Below are 21164 nucleotides of genomic sequence, written 5' to 3' on the forward strand. Positions count from 1 at the left end.
TTACAGAGTTTTATATAGTGCGAACTTTACCCAAATCGGGTATCAGAGCGCTATACATAGCACCAGTTGCATTACATGAAGACACATTCATTTTTTTGTTAGGCACGGGGAGATTAAGTGATTTGCCCAGAATCACAGGATGTTCAGCATCATTGTCGAGACTCGAACCCAGTTCCCCAGATTCGAGGTCGACCGCCCTAGCCGTTAGGCCAACTCCTCTCCCCTTTCTAATAGCGAGTCGCAAAACACAATTTTGCGAGTCACAATTTTTAACAAATCGTAAAATAGTGTTAGTACATGGTCATTTAGGTTTATGCATGTGCAAACGGGTCACAAACCCATTTGCGCATTCAAAACTGGTCGTATATCTGGCCCCCTGGGATTTGCCCAGAATCCCAGGATGTTGAGCCGACGTTGAGACTTGAACCCAGTTCCGCAGCTCCGAAGTCGGCAGCTCTAGTCATTATGCCACATCCTCTCCCCACTTTCATGGTTAGTAGTTGGTTCTGTTTTAGGCGGCGCTGACAGGAGAAATGGACTGCTTCCTCCTGATGAGAGCCCCAGCATTTTTTTTATTTTTATAAAGTAATCCCTGTATAGCCCTGATGCTCCAGGCCACTGATTCATTCACACAACAGGATTTCACAATACAACTCTTGAGCTACAAAAATATTGTGGCACTGACAATGGGAGAACAACATTACACCAGCACAACAATTTGAAATATAGAGGTATGGGTAAATATGATGGTCAAAGTTAGGCACAGCGCAAAAAAATAGCCAATGACGAAAGGGAAAAATTTAAATTAGGGGAAGGAGCCTATGGGGCAAAGGGGGGCTTTCATATATAGGTAAAAAAGCAGAATGAAATCAAAGTTTCCACCGGCTTCCTCAAAAAAAAATGACCTGAGATTATTGTGGGGAAATTAAAAAGCATAAGAGCCATAGATCAGAGCGATTGATTGTTCCAAAAAAGAAACCACATAGAACTGAGTGTCAAGGTTGCAGCTTCAAATGTAAGTACAGAACTGCTTCTTATGGTATCTGCCCCACTGACCACATACACTTCATGCTCCACTGGTCTGTCGGTTTGTGCCTTCGAGAGGCTTTGGCACGCCTTCGTTAGCCCTAGGCATCCCAGTTGGTGGGATAATGAACACAAACCAGAGTCCAAGTAGTCAGGTAAGTCATTAGGTATGCTGTGAATCTAGGAGGTTTTCTCAATTTCAGAAGTTGTTAACCATGATGGCTTCTTTATAGAAAATGTAACCATCACCTTAGTCAATGCTGTGTCCCTCCATGCCGTGACAGGTCATCGTGTGTATGTAAATTGAATCTGTTGACCTTAGTGGGAGTGCTAAACCTGTCTGGCCAGTGCCAACTTTGGAAATTTGCAGCACACACCTGCTAGTCACATGTCTCCACTCCATGCTTGTAACCACATCTATATCTAAACTGACTCGCCCTAGCTTGCCCTGAACGCATCGGCCACTTGAGAGCTTCCGCCGCGAGCTCAGTTTCAGTAAGTTAAAATGTGTCCTCCAGGAACCACCGTATACAGCTGCAACCTTCCCAACAGAGCCCGGCAATGCAAGAGCTTGAGCCCCAGGGTCTCCTGACATGCAAGAAAGAACCGGTGGAATAAGGTGTCCAACACAACTACTGCGGGAAACCAAACACCATGGTTGGGGCCTGCTGCAGACCCAGCGGTAGTGCATCTATTTTTGAATGAAACGTGTATCCTCCCTGCCGGTTTACACGTAGACTGCCCACACAGTCTACTATAACTGGAAGCATGTTGGTCTCACATATCGCATCACAACCACAATTAAATAGCATATATGTTGAATAACTGATCTATTAATGTAAATGGAGGTCCATATTCATCAGTCTCTTTGGCAACGTATGCCTTGTACAGTGAAGTGAACCAATGCATCTCATTCTCGACCTCGGCACCGCAACAACAGGCGAGGAGTTGGTAGCCAATGGCAACCACAGCTCGACAGACATCAGAAATAGTCAAACCAATTCTTAATCCTGAGTCACTTTTGTCTGAAACCAGTCATTCATATCCTCTGTAGATGATAGTCCCACTTCTATTTCACAGTGCTTCACTGCGTTATAGATAGGTTTGTGCCTTATTAATATTCATACACATATATGTGCATATATGTAACGCAACAGAGCCTTAGATGCAGCACTACACCCTGTCTGTGCAGAAAGAAAAGGGCTTATGGTAGTGCACGGGTGGGGCTCGCATCTCATGGAGACCCCTGGAAATGGAACAGGGAGAAAGCCTGAAGTTGATTCAGAGCAGCCTGGATTGTTCTTAAAGTGTAACATCACTAAATGTTGTAGAAGTGTCGACATGTCGTCACAGGCTCACGCGATGAGGAGGATTAAATGTAAACGTTTGTGTATACCGTGTAGAGTCGTCTACGGCTAGATGTAAGAAATACTGTTTGGCGAGTCCTCAGTGGTCCACGGATGGAAACGAGCAACCCATTTCCACACAGGAGGTTCTTTGAATCGGGTGAGGCCTCCTCTGAGAAGACCTCTCCTCAGTCAAGTGTTCATCCATGGGGACCCTTTACCCTACTATCAAGTGAAGATTCCAGGTGGGAGTTCCATGCCATCACTGGAATTCCTGCCCAGAAAGTGCTTAGGGCACACATGTATAAAATGATAAAAAGCACAACTGAACACCAGTGTGAAAGTGTGCATTGCTCTTTGTCTCTGCTTCTCCTGAAAATGCTCTGTTCCAAAGGCCTACACACAGTGGCATAGCAAGGGGGGTGGGGTGGCGGTCCGCACCGGGCAGTACGAGCATTGGGGGCGGTGGCATTGAAGTCCACCCCCAATCTTACATGAGTTTGCCACAGGGGTGGCAAACGCAGGAATCATCGCCATCCCCTCGCTCTTCACCACGGCCATCGCGGGCGGCAAAGTGCCTAGCTACGCCACTGCCTACACAATCATATCAATTCATCCAACCACTCTAGCGGGCAGTCGGACTGTGCCCATGTTCGTTGGCTGGCAGGATGGGCAGCTAAACTGGTTTTTCCTCTTGGCTGTTTCTAGTAGTGTGATCTCCAGACTAACAAGCATTAAAATAATTTGAAAGTATTTCATTGAGGTGCATGTGTTTTCTTTCCTACAGCAAGAGGGGGGATGCATAATTTGTGTCAACTACAGTCTGGTGCAAATGTTCATGTGTGTGTCGATCCCGAAGTCTCACATGGGGCTAGATGTAGGTAACAGGGAAATACTGATTCCTAAATACCGAATTTTACCGATTGGGTATTTAGGAATCGTATTCCAGATGTAGTTAAGAATTTGGTAAAAAATACCGAATTCTTAGTATTCGTTATAACCGAATCGGTAATTGAGATTCGGTAATATTGAATACCTACCCATTCATTCCTATGGGCTTGGAGGCCCATAGGAATGAATGTGAAGACATTCTGTATAATACCGGGAGGTATTCCAAGGGTGCCAGGGTGTCCAAAGGACACCCTCTTGCACCCCTGAAATGTGCATGTGCGCACATGTGGCACACATGCATGCCCTAAGGGTATGGATGTGTGCCACATTTCAAAAAGCAAAAAAGTGCTTTTTGAAAGGAAATCGCTATTTACCACCAACTTGGGGTTGGTGGTAAATAGCACTTCCTTAAGGCTGAGGTGCACTGTTTTAAGTGCTACCTACATTGTATTTAAGGAATCGGTATTACTGATTCCTTAAATGCAAGGCCATTAGGATTCGGTATTTACCGATTCCTTAATACCGAATCCTTCCCTACATCACAAATGCCTAAAAACCAGTCGGTAACGGTGAAATTTAACGAATTTCACTGTTGCCGACCGGTATTGGGCCACCTACATATGGCCCATTATCCCATGTCCATTATGCTAAGTGTGACCAGTTTTGTTTTTTCTTTGAGGTCTGGGACTTGCAGTTTTTAATTTCTCAGGTACTCTGAGAAATACAACGAGCTTAATTTGTGTAGAGAGTGCACAAGCATCCTTAGTGGCGTGTCAAGATCATCACCATTTTTGATAATCTGCAACTTTGGCATCTCCATTCACAACTGGGTGCACAAAGGGCAGTTGGCTTGCATTGATAATGGGCAGGCGAAAGGCATTGACACAGGGGTCACCTTACATTCTTCAGAAAATATTGGCTCAATAGGGTGAGCCTTGCATCACTGAAGAGCTAGTAAACAAAAATGATCTATTTGTGCAGACCAGAGCTGGGCGCACCAACCCGGATCTACACTCCATTAGTAGATTGCATTGATTGCGCTAAAGTGTGAGTATTGATGGGCGATGGTACCTTAAGGCATCACCTGTAAACAAGGATATCCACAGGGCTTGGGAGCTACAGCCATCCGCCTTCGGGAGTGTTTTGTAGACAGGGCACATATGCATTGACTACAATTCCTAACCTGCACTGGACTGTGGAATGCAAAAGGCCTCAGTTAATTTCATATTCTTCAATTTTATAATTTACACAAATAATGCCAAGAAAGGCAACAGTGCCGCAAGTGTCCCAGACGGCGACAGACCATATATTCTTTGTAAGGGCTACTTACAGGAGGACACTGTCACATGCAATTCACCATGTGCGGGGCAACTTCAAAACAGTATAGATCGGCGAGGATAGGGCTGTGGCGCACAGGTACTCACAAGTATGTACTCACTTATACCAGACTTAGGAGGCTCCACCGCTGCACCTGTCCCCAATAACCACAGGGGGCAGCAATGCAAAGAACGCTGCACCCACGCACCTTTCCATAGAAACAGCGCCCCAGTGACACACGAAATGTCTCGCCATCGACCAGCCCCGCGGAGACTCGCTACACGTAGGTAAAACAACCTGCTCCTCTGGTGACATTACCTTCCAATTTGTGCAAACTTTGCTTCCTTAACCGATGCCAATTAGCGAGTAAAGCTTGCAGGTACCTGTGGTCCCCGGAGAGAACACTGTTTGTTCTGGCATCTTACACTGCTCACTCGCATCCCACGGCTCCCAATTACTAGACCAGAGCCGAAGGCTTAACGGAAGCGCCATGCCTCTGTGTTATGGTGGTGAGGGGGCAGGGATACAGCATACGCTCTCCGCGGAGCGGGAGCCCTTTCATGACACCTTTTCAAGATGGAGGACAACAGGTCACGTGGGAGTAAGGAAGTCCATGCCAGGGCAAGGGGACGAGTGAATATGGCAACTCGCCCCAAGGCAGGCCTCAACAAATTTCTCAAAATCAATGGCCAGAAGTGCTCTCATGTACCCCCATTCACCGGATGAGAGAAGGAACGTCACCGTGAGCAAGTACTCTGTGTCCGTGATAGACCATGGCTGCAGGAGATGCTCTATAAGCACTGTGGATATCAGATGTTCTCCAACCCACTCCGACGAAGCTCATGCTCTCCACCTCGAATAGAAGAGGGATACGATGGCCTTTCCAGGACTCACTCATGTGGCCTGTAGATCATTTAAGATGCTAGCAGTGGAGACTTCAACTCACTGAGCCAGCTTTCCGGTAACCACCAGCCTGATCCGAAGGACGCTGCGGAATGGCTCGCTGAATTGAGGGAAAACACTATCACAGATACGCATTATATTACAATCCTATTGGCTGATACTGACTTATCATAGTATCACTGACCTCGGGGGCATCCAAGCGCTTTACAGTATGTCCTGTAATGGACAATAGCACTCTACATATATGTTAAAGAACTGGTAACTATAGGTCTTGCATGTAGATGTGCTGTCAATCTGGACCTTATAAAGGATGTGGAAATTAATATACTATCAGTTTTTGATACATAATTCATATTTAATACAAATATTTCGCAATGGTGCCCAATAAAATGCAGCATTTAATTGTGCTGCACACATGAAAATACAAGCAGTACTGAAGCTGCCCACAGTGCCTTCTGATCCCTTTCTGTCCTCTAAGCGCCATGTCTAGGGTTACTATTCCTATAAAATGGTGTGCGTCCAAAATATGTGCCACCATGTCGAATCCGCGAGTAATGAGGAGGCGCAGGGAGTGTTAGGGGTGCATAACTATTTGACGTGTATATTTTCTCTTTATGTGGCTTAGCAAAAGTGCACCCTATATATCTTGTACCTAGTTGAAGGGCCTTATAACAGGGAAGACAATGTATAAATGCCCGGATATCAGTCAGGAACGCGGTGGGATGGACATGGCTGGTACTGGTCCTGAAAGCCTGGCCTTGAACAGGTTGTACAACGGTAGAACGCAGGTAAATACATTGCTTGTCTTTGCCACGCATTTTTTAGCACACATGTTTTTACTGCGAATATGCATATGCCACTTTCACGCATTGGTTTTAGGTTTAAAAACAATGTATTTTTGGGGGGAGACACCCCACCTGCCCAACTTACCTTAAATGTTGTGGTATTGGCATGCGTTAATGCATAATTGCGGTAACAATTTGTGTGCTAAAAATGCATGGTAAAGGCACAACAAGGTAAAAAATTTGTTGTAAAGTCTGTTTCCCCCGTGAACGGGCTGCACAGCAACAATCACATCAGGACATTCCTTTTTCCAGATGTGACCTATACACTTGTTTCTACCTATCACTGCATTTAGATTGTGTGAGATGGGTCAAGTGGACAGTAGTGGCTTCCTCTGCACAATTAGTAGCGAAAAGACTGTCAGGGCATGAGTAAAGATGCGCTTCGTGGTACTTTATTTACAGCTCCGCACGTGTTTTGGGGGAGCACAGAAACTTTACTCCAATTTAGCAGTGCTACACCGCCCAAAGTTCTAAAACCAGCAACAGCAACACCAGGCAGAAAAAAAAATGAGGGGACTTTAACAAAAAATTATGCCATTCCTTCAATTGTGTGTTATGTGAATGAGCTAAAGCTAGAATTGTTTGCATTTCAGGTATTACCCAGGCTAAGCCTCTCTAAAAGCAGTACGTCTGTCCATAGCCCTTAAGACAAAGGCCCTGATTACAAGTAAAGGGCTAATTCAGCTTTTGAGTGGAAATTCGTGCTTGCGCCCGAAACAGGATTCACAGTTGGACGATATTTGGCAACATGCTAATTGAACATGTGTGGAAACTGAGTACCTAACCCTGCTTGCCAACAAGATTTCAGAAAGTAAAACTAATTAAGAGTCTTTTTGGCAAATAACACAAATTTCTGATGCAGCCTGGAAAACGTTCCAGGTTCGCAAATCAGAATTTTATGTCGCTTGTGAACAAAATCTCCTTTCGTCTGCTGTAAACTTTTGAGCAAATAATGATGGATACAAAGAATTGCACAATTACACTTGTGCAATTAGTGCATGGGCTAATAGGAACAGGCGCTAAACCTGAAACAGACGTAGCCAAGCACAGATGTATCTGGCCATAGTTTGAATTGTGTTGAGATAATTAGCTCCTGCAACAGAACAAGAGAGCTGCTCACTCCACTGCAACAGACCAGAAACTGCCCACAAACACCTTCTTCCCCACCGCATCCACCCATCCCTTGCGTCCAATCACTCCTTTATCCATACGTTTCGAAGGCGTTTGGCAAAGCATTACTGGGGCTGTGTAATTCTGTTTACATTGATTTCTCGGAATGATGCTCCTAGCTGTATCGCGGCAGCTGGAGAGAGGCAGAAATGGAGATTTAGCAACAGAGAACTGCTGGTCCACGAAGGTAACAATGTTTAAATAAATTACATTATCTGCAGAAGCCCTCTCTCCGCTCAGCTCCATTCAGTTACAGATCCCGGAAACTGTCCATCGAACGGGCGAATGACGCCATCTTAGCTTCACTAATAGAGAAAATGGCCGCTTAGGTGTTCTTGCCCTCTCAGATCATGGACAAAAAGTGGTGAGGACTGAAAACAAGGGTTGACCACATGTGTTTCCAATCCTACACAGTCCTGACCACCAGAAAGGGACGGGCCTTTAAAGTTTTCCTGGCACTTTGTATTCTGGGAATTTTAGTCCTGCTAATCCCACTATAAAATCAAAGACTACAAACCCCAAAATGCAGTGCAAAAATGTGGGCAGTTGAGCTACTCATGCATGGACTTGGGATACATGAAGGCCCTGCAAACATAGGTGCTGGTAGAAGGGATGCGAGGGGGTGCTACAGCATCCTCAAAATAATCATGCTTGAGTTCAGAACGCGAATGAGCAATAAAGTTGCCTTTAAATGTTTTTTTTCCGGTGACAATTTCTGTATGTCCAGAGCCAGAGGTGAAATGTCAGGCTGTCTTCTGATAAATTGTTGCTTATTCTTTTAACCTGGAGATTAATGTTCATTTCTTTCACTTACTGCAAAGTTAGAGAATTTTGTCAAGTAAATTATCTGAAAATCTTGCTGGGTTACAGGGAGTGGAAGGAAAGGACATAAGGTGTCAAGTTTTTCTAAGTTACAACATGTAAATACCTGTAAAATAACTGTACAAATATTTCAAAATATATCAGCGGTTAGGAAAGCCCAAATGAAGCCCATTTTTGTATTTCTGAAGTGTAATAGAAACAAAGATTTTTAAAGGATCAAAACAAATCAAGACACTTTACTTGGTGATGTGTAAATGGTAAATATTTGCTGAAAACCGATTTCCACACATTAAAGTTATATCAGTAAAACTACATGTCAGTGCGAATTTTGAAAATGTGCTGTTTTTATATGATGGTGTGCCACCACCGTATGCTTTAGGAATATTTTTTGCAACCGTATGCACTAATATCTAGAAACCACACTCATAGACAGCACCCTTTTCAGAGCTCGACCAAGAGCACACAGCAGCATGCGAACCGGGGGAAACAACCATTAAAACGCATGCATTACAACGCATGCTTTTAAATCGCATGCCATTACAACAAAAATGGCTTGCTGTAGGAGGTATAAGGTGTTGGATTTAACTCCAACACCTTCCCTATTGCTGCACAGACTGGAGTTGGAATAGTAAATCATACTATTCCAAAAACTCTAGCGCACCACCAACAGCAAGTCAGGGGAAAAAATTGCGTTGTAACGGCATGCGGGGTAAAAGCATGCGTTGTAACGTCATACAACCCGAACCAGGACCAAAACACACATAGGAGAACGAGAACAACTATAGCCTTATTATCAATCAATCTTTGCTGGTATCTGGCAGAGGACTCACACTACTCCTGGCTCAGCCGTCCCCGTGATCCAATAAGAGACTCTAATGTTTGTACCCCAGGCATGTGGTGTGGTAGCGTACTTTCTCTGCAATGCATTTTTTAAGCTTGCTGTACCCGATCGGACACATTCATTAAAATTGTTCTGAGTGGACCTCTACTTCCTGTTTTAACCCCACATTTTTACATTTACACTCACTAGGGCCCTCACACGCACTGCACCCATTGGCCAGGAAAACAGATCTCCGCTAAAGGGCCCCATCATGGGTGCCAATGGGGTATTTGAGCGTCGACCCGACGAGGAGCAGACCCAATGATGAAGCAAGACACCTAGCTGACTGGGTGTGTGAGGGTCTTTTTCCGAAAGGAGGACGTTTCCTCCTGCCTACAGTGAGCATAATATTTCTCCATACACACATCTACCTGTACCATCCAGTAGGAACAGCATACCACTCTGTTTTGTATTGCACCCTCCTCTGACCCTACGTCACAGTGTAGATGCATGCCGGCTACCACGCCTTCTCGCCAGAAAGAGCCCTCCCCAACCACATTCAGGCCAGAGAGCAGATAGTCCCTCTTCCAACCCCTATGGTACTGGACGTAGATGTGTGCCTCCTTACCCGCCTTCTTGCCAGATAGCCCTCCTCGCCCAGGTTCAATCCAGTCAACAGGTACACCCTCTTCTAACATGTATGCCACTGTGAGCACAGGAGTGCCGGCTTACACACCTTCTTGCCATATATAATTCCTCACCAGGTTCAATGGGCCATCAGGTACCCCCTCTTCTAACCCTCATGCCACTGCGTGCAGATGCGTGCCAGCTTACCCACTTCATAGCCAAATACAATTCCTCACCCAGAAGGTACACCATCTTCTAAACCCATGCGACTGTGTGCAGATGCATGCCAGCTTACCCGCCTTCTCGTCAGATAGCGAGGCCTCCTCGTCCAGTTGCTTCTCGGCCGTACAGTGGTAGCCCTTCTTCTTCAGCAGGTTGCAGAGCAGGATGCCCAACAGGCCCATCAGGCAGAAGACTGGCACAATGGCAAGCACAGCATACTCGGTCCCGGACTCCTCCAGGCCGCCTGTCTGCGTCCCGTTGATGGCCACTTTAGTCTCTCGTTTCACTAGGGAGATCGCTCCCTTTTGAGGTCGATCAGGAGAAGCTCTAAAGCCTAAAGTGGAAGAGATAAACCGGGACATGGGATGAGCATGAAGGAGAATAAGACAACTTTATAAACGTGCCTTAAGGCAACCTAAATCACCTTCAAGGCAAAGAGGAAACAAGGACTTAAGACCACAAGACCTCAAAGAATAGGATCTCCCTAAATGGTGTAGTGAAGGCCAGAGCACAGGGTTTTCCTCATATTCTCTTTTTTTCTCCCGTGTCTTTCCTCCTCACTTATATCCCTCTTCCACCATTTTCATCTTGCTTTTCCCTTACCTCCTTATTTTGGTCTTTCTGCACCTTTACTCTTCCATTCACCAGACTTCCCTTCTACTCCAACTCTTACGCTCTTTTTTTCTCTCAATTGAATTCCTGAACCCTACATTCAATCCTTTTATTACTCCCTTTGGTGTTTCTTTGCAATCCTTCTTTTTATCTTCAACTCTCTTTTCCTTGCTTCATTTCTCCAGCTTCCCTAGTCCTATCTCTCATTTTTCTCATTCTCAAACTGCTCCTACCAGTTTTCTTTCACTTTTGGAACCTTAATTTCTTTACACATGCACCTTTTCTCTACTTTACCTCACCAACCCACCCAACTTTTCTCTTCTTGACCTGTATTTTGTCCTACATTGTCCTTTTTGTATCCATCCTCGTTTCTCTTTTCCTTAATCCCTGCTTACCCTTAAACAATTGGGTGATTAATTCCCCCTTCCATATGTGTATAATAGCCTCTTCCATTTTCTTCTTCCATCAGAAGATTCGCCGTATAAGGGTTCTATTTATATTCCTTCACACCTCCAGCCCTTCTTCTGCATTCTCTTCCTCCTTTATGCCCTACTTTTCGACTGTAAAATGCATCTTGTTTTCTGCAGATGATACCAAGTCACGTGTAGAAGGGTTGCCTAATGCACCACTGTGCTGAGACCACAAAATATACTGTCTTATTTACTGTAAATAGAGGCGGTTCTACCTGCTGGATTCAGGTAAAAAAACTGAAGAGTAAATGCCCTGTTCTTTTCATATTGCTCAATACTTGCCAAAGGCTTGTTTCTGGGATTTCCCAATCCTTGTGTGTAGGAAAACTAGTCACGGGGAGATACGCAAATGTGCAACAGTGTGGTTGAAGTGGGAGCCAGGGTTCCTAGCATGGACAAGGCAACAGTGTTTGCAGTACACAGGGACAAAAATCATTCCCTTGGCTGCAGCCCATTTCCCCATCCTGACCTGTTGTCAAAATAAATATTATTCATTATGATTGGGACTGTGAGTGACTGGCTCTGTTCTGGGCCACAACCCCTGAAACCAGTAAACCGTGCCACTGTAATTATACGACAGGAAAGGGCCAAATTATGAGGCAGGGTTGAGTAAAATATGCGGCAAGAAAAGGCAAATTATGCTGCATAAGGCGGCACATTTTGTAATAGTTTTACTTCATTATTTCGTTATTTCTATACTTGATAACACTGTCTGGGCATTGATCGCACTTCAATAGTACCAGTAGCAATAGGCAACAGAAAGCTGACCAGTCCAGCTTTGCAAAGGGCCTTCCACTGCATGGCAACACGTGTCACATACTTTTTAGTAACTTTTGAACCGTTTGGGCTACAAGAAATAGTTTGGGGGATAAAATATGCAGATTATGGAGCAGATGATGGATTATGAGGGAAATGCGTCAAATCTTTAACTATGCGAAAATCGCAGTGGCTGCACAATCGCATAATTCCAGTGGCACCGACCATAGGTAACCATGACTGGTCAATAGCAGGCGGTCCTGCTCTTTGGACTAAGGAGAACTAGAAGACACAAATTTGGATGAACTGACCATACGGGTCTACTCTTGGCCAACACCAGCTATGCTTTGACCTCAAGTGGTGGCCAACCCAATGGCGCCTGCTGATCATAAAATACCACGGTGTAACATCAATCATAATTACCAAGATATGTGCTTTTTCAGTCAGACCAAAATACTCTGCAGAATGCAAAGGGATATTTTTGCTCATACTCTTTCTCAGAGTCCAAAGGTAAATAAAACATTTTACAGTTAGAAATTGGTGTCCAAAAACCCGGTTTATGTAACAAAATTGTCTCTGAAATGGAAAAGAAAGGAAAGAAAAGGATAGAAAGAATAATAATAATAAAATAAAACGAACAAAAGAGAAAAGAAACAGAAAAAGAAAAGAAAACAAGAAAAAGAATGGAAAAAGAAAAGACGTTGTGCGGCTCACAAGAAATGTCTTCTGTCTTTGACAGCGGCTGCACATAAAGGGCCTCCAGTGTAGTGCTTGGGATTATGCATCACTCGTCGTGTCATCAGCCTCGAGTGGATCAGTTTGGAGAGCTCCTATTGTTAGCAGCTGCACGAGAGAGACATCACTTATGAGGGAGAGAAAGAATGTCTGTGTCTCTGGCCAGAGCTGACAACATGTCCAGGGTGAAAAAATGACGGAATGGAGTGCACCCAGAGCAATCACAAGTGGCGAAGATTAACTCAGCATTCCATCCATCACATTTTGTTCTTCTCAGTGAGGCGCCCGGAGTGCCAGGGATAAGCCCAGACTTGGGTCCCGAACCTGACTTTACTAGTATAGGGACTAACGAGGCACCTCCCTGATGAGGGCCCATAAGGCTCAAACACATCTGCCTTTGTTTTCCTGTCCAGTGGGGATGGGGCCTGGCAGTTTGAGATGAACTTTTGGTGCGGGCCAAGTCTGGTTTGCATATGCATGGCAGGGGATTGTATTGGCATAGTAAGCAAACCAATCCTGGGAGAGAGAATGCCCAGGGTAACTATCAGTGGTGGGACCCCTTCCCAGTGTGTGAGGGTGGAGAGGGTTGCACTAATGCATTGCTCAAACGTGCCTGTCAGTGGCAGCACCTCGCCCATCCTTCTGAGCTGAGGGGTTTATTACTGCTTGCACTGCCCCCTTGCTGCAGAGGAGGTTGCCACTGGCACTGTTGCAAGCTGCCAGCTGAGGGCGCTGTCAGCGAATACCCCTCATTGATTGAGGAAGTTGTCATTGTTAGCGCTGCCTCTTTCCTGATAAAGGCGTTGTCACATGAAGCACCGCCCTCTTCCTACTGAGGACGTGGTCATTGGTTGGACTGCCCTCTTCTTCCCAAGAGCGCTGTCATGATTTGTACAGACGCCCTCCTGCTAACGGCATTGAGGAAATCATCACTGCTCTCGTCCTGTGGAAGGGGTCATGGCTGCACCGCCTCCATCTTGTTGAGTGTGACTAGAGGGCCATGTACTGCTCTTGATACATGGTACTGAATGACCGTTCCGAAGACAGCCTCCCTGCTGCCCAGGTGCAACTCTGCTCTGGTGCATGCCTCGGCCTTGGTCCTCAGGATGGGGTGGAAGAGTCTTTTAGTTTCCCTGCCTTACTTGGAAATGCCTTTTGCCATTCAGTGCCCCACCGGGAGTGCAGAAAATTGAATTAAGAAAGGTGAACTCCCAAATAATACCTTCTTTCCCACCCCTGGAGCTCCTTTCCGGTTGTGTGGGTCACGCAGCGTAGAGACCTCAGGAGATGCCATAACATTTAGATATTCAAGGGGAGAGATGCTATGCTCAGTCAATCCCTGGCATACGTACTGGTGGCCACAGCCTTCTGTTTGCGGAAAGGTGCTTGGGGTAGATGGAGGGAGAGCCTGGCACTTGAGGTCATGGGACTTGTGAAGGCCTCTTGTTTTGGGTGAATGAAATGCTCGGTCTTACGGTGGAGAATGGCACCCAACATGGAAGCGCTCATCAAATCAGCCACACAGTGAATAATGTCTCTACAGTTCTTACACCCCAACCAGATCCCAGACAAAGGGACCTTCTGAAATCCTTGATTGTTGGTCATTCATGGTTGGCTGAAGAGAACAGCTTGCTTTTCTTTAATTGGAGGACTCCTTTAAGGTGAACCAACCAGTGAATGATGTCACAATAGGTCTCATAACCCAAGCAGACATCACCAAACAAAGCGACATTCTAGAATATCGTTTGTTTGTCATTGTTGGTAATGCAATACTGAGTAAAGAGAATTGTTTTTCTCCACACTGGATGGCCTTTTTAACTGTAATGAAGCCCGAAGAGAACTGGACAGTCGAAGAGAGACAATATGGTGGAATTGATGCAGGCATTAATATACCACTGGAATGGTCTAAGACTGGGGACGCCAATGCAGGTTCAGCAGAGTTAGACCCAGGCCAGATTTTCAAGAGATCTACATACGACTGATCATGCAAACAATCTAAATGGCGCTCAGTTACACAGGCAGCGATTATTCTGAAAAAATGACCTGGGTCCAAGCCCTCCTTGTTCTACCTTGAGAATCGCAGGACGAAAGTACTTTAGTGCACTTCGTTTTCAACTAACCTTCACATCCAGAGGTGTCCTGCAAGGCGGAGGAGCAAGGAAGGCATGCCGCAAGATGGCTGGCCTCTCCAGCCGGTGCGTAGAACCTGCAAGACGAGGAGGTGTTCAGTGTGAACCAAGCAGCTCCGCTCATGGCGGATTCTCAGCTTAGAGGATGCCCCAGTTCCTCCATACTATGAGCAGAATCATCCAAACACAGACAAACCCATGTATGTACACACAGACCTATGCACCTGATAGTAACATGTCACTTCCTGGAAGCAGCAGGCCACACTACTACAACAGCAGACAACAACAAGACAAGCTGTGAACACACCAGGCTGTGTCTTATCAACTTTTCTTTTGAGTTCACAATTCCTTTTTTTGCATTCTCTGCAGAAACACTCACAAGCGCTATATATGCCCTTCAGCTTGCACTGCTCATGTGCATCCACTGTGAAGCAACAGACAAGAGAGGGTCAACTTACCCAGAAATGCAGCCTCCGCATTGGCTGTTGGTGGTGGCTGTGCCAGGCTGCACCAGTACCCTCTTCACCGTCTCACATTGGGTGTACGGTTGGCATGGTCCTGTTCCATGGATGTCCGAGAAGGTGCCAGGGGGGCAGGCACGACAGCCCATCCCCACGCCTGTCCCAAAACCACACGTCTATGAGAAACAATAAAAACAAATTCTGTTAAAAATTACGTTTGATCTCATCTTGCCTGCTGTTGTGCAGAATGGTCATAGACATTTCGAACAATGGCGATACAGAATTATAAAATGGCGTAAACGAAGAGAAATTGTGGATGTACCATGTTACAACGCATACCATTACAACTACCTACTGTTACAACGCGACCATTACAACGCATACCATTACAACGCATAGCGCTTTGAGGTGCTGGATAGTGGTAAGTATAATTTACTATTCTAACTCCAGTCCCCGTGGACCCTAGGGAAGGTGTTGGATAGTAAATTATACTTATTCCCTATCCTAGAGCGCCCCCCAGCGCAATACGTTGTAATGGTATGCGTTGTAAAAGTCGCGTTGTAACAGTATTGCGTTGTAACAAATGCGTTGTAACAGGTGTATACCAGAAATTGTTGACTGGGTCGATCACCCAGCTTCCAGGTATAACTTTCAGGTCAAAAAGGTCTAACGAAAATGTGGCATAGACAAGGTGAAGTTGACCACATTTCCCTAGGGCTGAACTGCGTAATGCTGGGCAGATAATTCTATTGACTGGTACTTCGTTTTTGTAAATCAGGTGCATCCGAAGCATGTTTTAGTGTGCATTAGGCAGAACCTTAAGAGATTCCAGGTTTTGGTAGGTTTTCTGCTGGTAGTTTATCCAATCACTTTTCTCCTTAGTATTCTGGTACTTGTATTTCTGTACGTATAACGGGAAGAGCAAAACAACCACTCCTGGAAAGCAAAGGAAATGTTGCACGACTGGATGAGCTGTGCATGGGACACCGTGCGAGCTCTGAGTATTGAAAAGCTACATTTATATTTTATCACAGCAGGGCTCAAATTTTCCACAAGTGGATACGGAAGGCTCTTCCACGAAACTGCTCTGATGTTAATACATTTGTATCTATCATCACCTCTTGTATTCTATTTGTTGCAATTTGAGAAGTAATCCATTTAGATGCACCACCTTTATCCACACATATAAATAGCATACTATCAGGGCCACAAGAGCATTCACACTTGGCAGAAAAGGGGAAGATTCCTGCGTCACGTGTGTTTGCGCGCTCGATACGGAATGTACGGCAGCGAGACAATATATTTTGGACAGAACAAGGAACCCAATATAACTACTGCCAGAGAACAACAATAGACCAACACAGAAGACCTTCGTCATCTGAGCCAAGGGAAATTTACGAAAGACTGTGTCAGGTGGCACAATGAAACCGTGGATCTGATGGAGTGGAGGCCAGGCCCGTCCAGAAACCCCTATTACTTATGTACTCATTACGCAAAGACCCTGTTATTTCTGAGTGAGGTAGATGCTTGGCTACTTGCCGATAACAACTATGCTGCTAGTCCAGTATGTTAACCCTAGAGTTGGCATACAATATTCAATATGTAATGGCCTATTACCCTTACTTGTATTGAGCACTATGGCGGAACCTATTGTCCGGTAGTGCTGTCAGGAAGCTGCAGTGTCCTTCAAGGTAGCTGGGGTCGTGTATTTGGTCGGTGATAATCTATCATCCAGTGTTGTGTTTGCGTAAGTTTCTTTCGGGTTGAATAAATCGAGATATGCCTCGCAAAATAACTTTCTGCTCAACCACTGTTTGCGGGTGCATGGGCCATAGGACTTTGCGATAATGTTTTTCCATTATTCAATTTTTAGTGTTGTGGCTGTTGATGCTGTGTCCTTTTCAAACTATGTCGTTTTGGTGTCTTGTGCAGGCGTGAGCTGTCTGTTTAATCTATGTTATAGTTTGTTAGTAGAAATGCGTGTTCTGTTGGTTCTCTGCAAAACAAAACAGCGATTACCCTGGGGTTCAGAATTTAACAAGTCTGATCATTGTTATCCTACCAAATGTGGCACCACAAGCTGATTTTTGAGGTTTCTGCATCAAAAGCCACATGTACTGATGTGACGTGGTATTCTCTGCCAGTTGAAGTGAAAGTTGTCAGGTCTGACCTGCCAATATGTACAAAGAGGACAATAGCAGGGGTGCAGAGTTTGACCCCAACAGCAAGTACCAGGCACAGTAAAGTTCACATTGCTCCTTATTCTGACCCCTGCGTGAACCCGATTTGCTCAGGCACCAATTATCTGGCCACCCCGTAAACAGAGAGGACAGTCTGTCTGATCAGAGAACCCAAAATGTCTAATGTGTATGGTTCAGGCGGGCCTGAATGCATCTGTCCATTGCAGTCCATGAAGAACAGCATTCTTAATGGTAAACAAAACAGTACACATAAACACAATCTCAAGAAAAAACAGAACAAACTATGAGTTCCCACCACTTCAGTTCCTGTTTTAGGAATCAGAATGAGGAATAACTGAGGCAGGCACTTTGTGTCGCCTCGGTCTGACTTCCTGGCTTACCCTATCAGCTTCCTGCCCAGGCGGGCACTCCGTACAGGGTACACACTGCCCATCTTCCGCCTGGTACTCACGTTCACCACACTCTAGCAGGAACGCCCCGTGCCAGTTCAGAACCTACAGACAAAATACATCAAGGTCAAGACAATTCATAATGGAGGGAAACCGTGCTTTAAAAACCATGGCATACGTGTGATTACTGTGCTGATTTATTTTTGTTTTCAATGTCTGTCCTCAAAAAATTGCCAAAAAAATAAAATGGGATGCTCAAGTGGTTCTGGCTTATTAAAGTAGTGGCACAAAACACTACTGTAATTTAATTTAACTTTAGGAGGGAAGGTAATGCACCTGCTGCAGAGATATAGGTGATTCTGCAAGGCTAAGGGTGTAATACTTTAAAGATAACGCTAGATGTTACGAGGTTTGCTGGAGGGATACATGTGCAGCTTCTAGTCTCATGTTTAAATCGTCATAAAATAGCTCAGTGGGATAAATAAAGCATGTCTATTTCCTTTGTGTGAACTTTTCATAATAAAGTGATCAGGCCTATGTAATTTGGCATAACTTTTCTCAATGAACAAATTAGACCTACAAGCTTTTCACCATAACCAACTCAGACCTACTGTCTTGAGCCTAAGGTTTCCCATAAGGCATATGTTAAGTATTTCTTATTTTAATTACAAATATGTATAGTATTATGCTGGTCATAGCTATATAATTTTCCTGTTAAAAAGGATATCACTGTGCAAATATTTTATCCCCATGGTTTCTGCAAGTGGCTCACCAGAACCAGACCCCTTGCCTAGTTTGCAAAGAGGTGAGATTCCGTGTACCACATTCACGTCCAAGCCTACTTTAGCATCAAATGCCTCACCAATTACTGCAGGAAACAAAACACTTCCGCCTGCTTATGGTGCCTGGTTGTTGCAGACCATCTCCAACCACAAATGGATGACACAAACCCTTCTGATGCTGAGGACACCAAATGGGGCCTGCCTGGGAGCCTTTCTCTGATGGTCCAGGCTTGGAAGCTTTAAGGCGGATGGATCCACCCTTGAATGGTATCGAGCACTCGGCACCCCGACTGGCCTAGCCTGTTCCGGTAGACCAGAGAGGGTTAATTGCAGGACCACGAGCTGGGGGAATTGGGATCTTTTGTTACTCTCCCCACTTGGCAAGACTCTTCTGCTGTGCTCTCTAGCTAGACGCAAAATGGGGGCTGGTCTGATAAAATCTGACAGGGCAGTTTGGTTCCCAATCTGGGGCTGACATTCCACGATACTAAATCTCTCCAAGTGCTTTAATACAGAATAATAACGTCCACCTTGAAAGGTCAACCTGTGCTTTTCACAATAAATGTCATTCCTACTTCCTTTATCATTCTGTTTCATTATAACAGATCAGGCCTACAGTCTTGATCATTGGCTTGCCACTGTAACTAAATGAGTCCTGCTGAATGAAGTATAAGGTTTTCCACAAGACAAAAAGTACAAAGCAAGCACTCTTTCAGTGGAAGCAGACGCCATCTTCCCAATCACATGAGGTACTCAAGGCAACCAATGTGTGGGCAGACCCCAACGCCTCAAACAAGAAGTAATTCTAAAAGCTCTTTTTCTGTTGATCACATACGGTAGCAGCAGTAATGCTGCCGGGCCAGACTAAAATAGGGGCACCTTTTGTAAGTATATGTTGGTGCTGGTGTTGATTTGAGGTACGGCACTGGCTGGTCTACACCATCTACGAATGAAAAACCCTCCCCATATTCTCACTCAGTTTCACAGCAACTCTTAACCTTGAACACACAAATGCATAGGCACCGTCAGTCGGCCGAAGCACATCCTTCTGTTTCCATAGCAATTAATGGAACAAGAATATTGCTTTCTGGCTGACACCATGCATAGCAGGGCCCATCACACCAGCTGGCGATGCGCGGTCTCTATTATGGATGAGGGTGCGGGAACCAATGGCGGTGACGGTCACACTAATGCGTACATGGTGCACACACCTGCCTTTGCTCCGCGTCACATATCCTTGGGGGATTCCCAGCCAAGTCAAGCAGCACCTGTCCCAGGAACACGCTGTACCTCTGTAGCAAGGGGAAAACGGGGGATTGGCAAGAATAACGGGCCTGCGATGTAAACTTATCCAGGTGAGGCAGCTACAGGAGCAGGAAATGAGTCTCCAAAAATGTCCCACAACTTGTAGGATCAATCCAGAGAGTGCTTCTAAACTAGACATCTACCAGTGATTAATTTGAGCTGGAGTTTCCGGTGCTCAGTACCGGCACTTAATTGTCAACAACGATGTTTGTGACAGTCTGCCACAAGGTGGCGCTTTCTGGCTAATTTAGAGATGTAAATGTAAATGTATGAAACTTATATAGCGCAGGACTTACCCTGGGGCATCTCCGCGCTTGCTTAGGGAACCCGTCCTGGTATTCCCCTGTGAGATAACCCTGGAAGGGTATCCACAAGGTGAAAGCCAGGCATCCCGCCGCGAAGGGCCGATGTGGAGATTAAGCAAGCTATTGCCCAGAGTCGCAGAGTGTGAACCCGTGAGTCGAGAAGGCACCGGAGCGAGAATTATCGAGTCCATGGGATTATTGAGCCCAAGACCCGCCGAGGCGGGGAATTGAACCCTGGTCCAGGGCTGAAACTCAAGCTCCAGGTCTGCCGCCTCTAACCCCTGAGCCACACTTCTCCACCTACAACAGGTAATTATTAATTCAATATATATTGAAAATGACTATTACCTGCTGCCCATAGCTTTGGAGGCCTGAAATAGTCCGAATTGTCACACTTGTAGGAGTGTGATGGTTAGTAGCAGTGTTTTTACTATCATTGGAAGCATGGCTGGTGTAATATGTGGTGCAAGCTTCAGGGGCTCCTAACCAGAGCCCTGGCGCGTACATTTTTTGTTACAAATTAAGAACTGCATCTAACACATCTCTACTAACCATACAAAACTAAGCAATCATCCATAACCTATCAATAGAAGTCCTAAAACATTAAAAGAAGGCGCCTAGATAGAGCAAGCCCTCAGATGCCTTACTAATGCTAGAAGGCAATATACAAATGCTGATTTATTTATTTACTCATTTGATTTGAAAGGTTTTATAAAGCGCGAACATGACCCACCAGCTGATAACATAACACATTCCCTCGCCCTTTTCCCCTGGCAATGGGGACATATTTGCTGCTTTTAGGGGCACCCTGGGCTCCCAGGGTGGCACCAATTAGGCTTTCACCCATTGCCATTCTGTAGAACCAGCCCTGGCATCCTCTCACAAAAGGAACTCTGTAAACTGCTCTCTAGCATGGTCCCTTGCTCACTTTGCCACTGGATTCAAGCAAGCCGGGCTGAAGACGGCTGTAATGCCAGAAACCGGTCCTAGGAAGCTTGTTTCCAGTCCAGGGAAGGCATGGCTTGGCTGT

At 45.4% G+C, this 21164-nt stretch overlaps 1 protein-coding gene across 4 annotated transcripts in view; it reads right to left on the minus strand.

Moving 5' to 3' along the window:
- The window catches only part of RELT (RELT TNF receptor), a 186039-nt gene that overhangs the window by 48082 nt on the left and 116793 nt on the right, over positions 1 to 21164 (minus strand). For all 4 annotated transcript variants that reach the window (XM_086933845.1, XM_086933843.1, XM_086933846.1 and 1 more), the window contains exons 3-6: positions 17734 to 17847; positions 15150 to 15328; positions 14683 to 14768; positions 10063 to 10323 (exon numbers count right to left, since the gene is read on the minus strand). In XM_086933845.1, coding sequence (XP_086789971.1) covers positions 10063 to 10323; positions 14683 to 14768; positions 15150 to 15328; positions 17734 to 17847 — 640 coding nt within the window. The remainder of the gene's footprint in view (positions 1 to 10062; positions 10324 to 14682; positions 14769 to 15149; positions 15329 to 17733; positions 17848 to 21164) is intronic.

This window comes from Lissotriton vulgaris, chromosome 8 (genome assembly GCF_964263255.1).
Source record: "Lissotriton vulgaris chromosome 8, aLisVul1.2, whole genome shotgun sequence".
In the NCBI taxonomy this organism is placed as follows: domain Eukaryota; kingdom Metazoa; phylum Chordata; class Amphibia; order Caudata; family Salamandridae; genus Lissotriton; species Lissotriton vulgaris.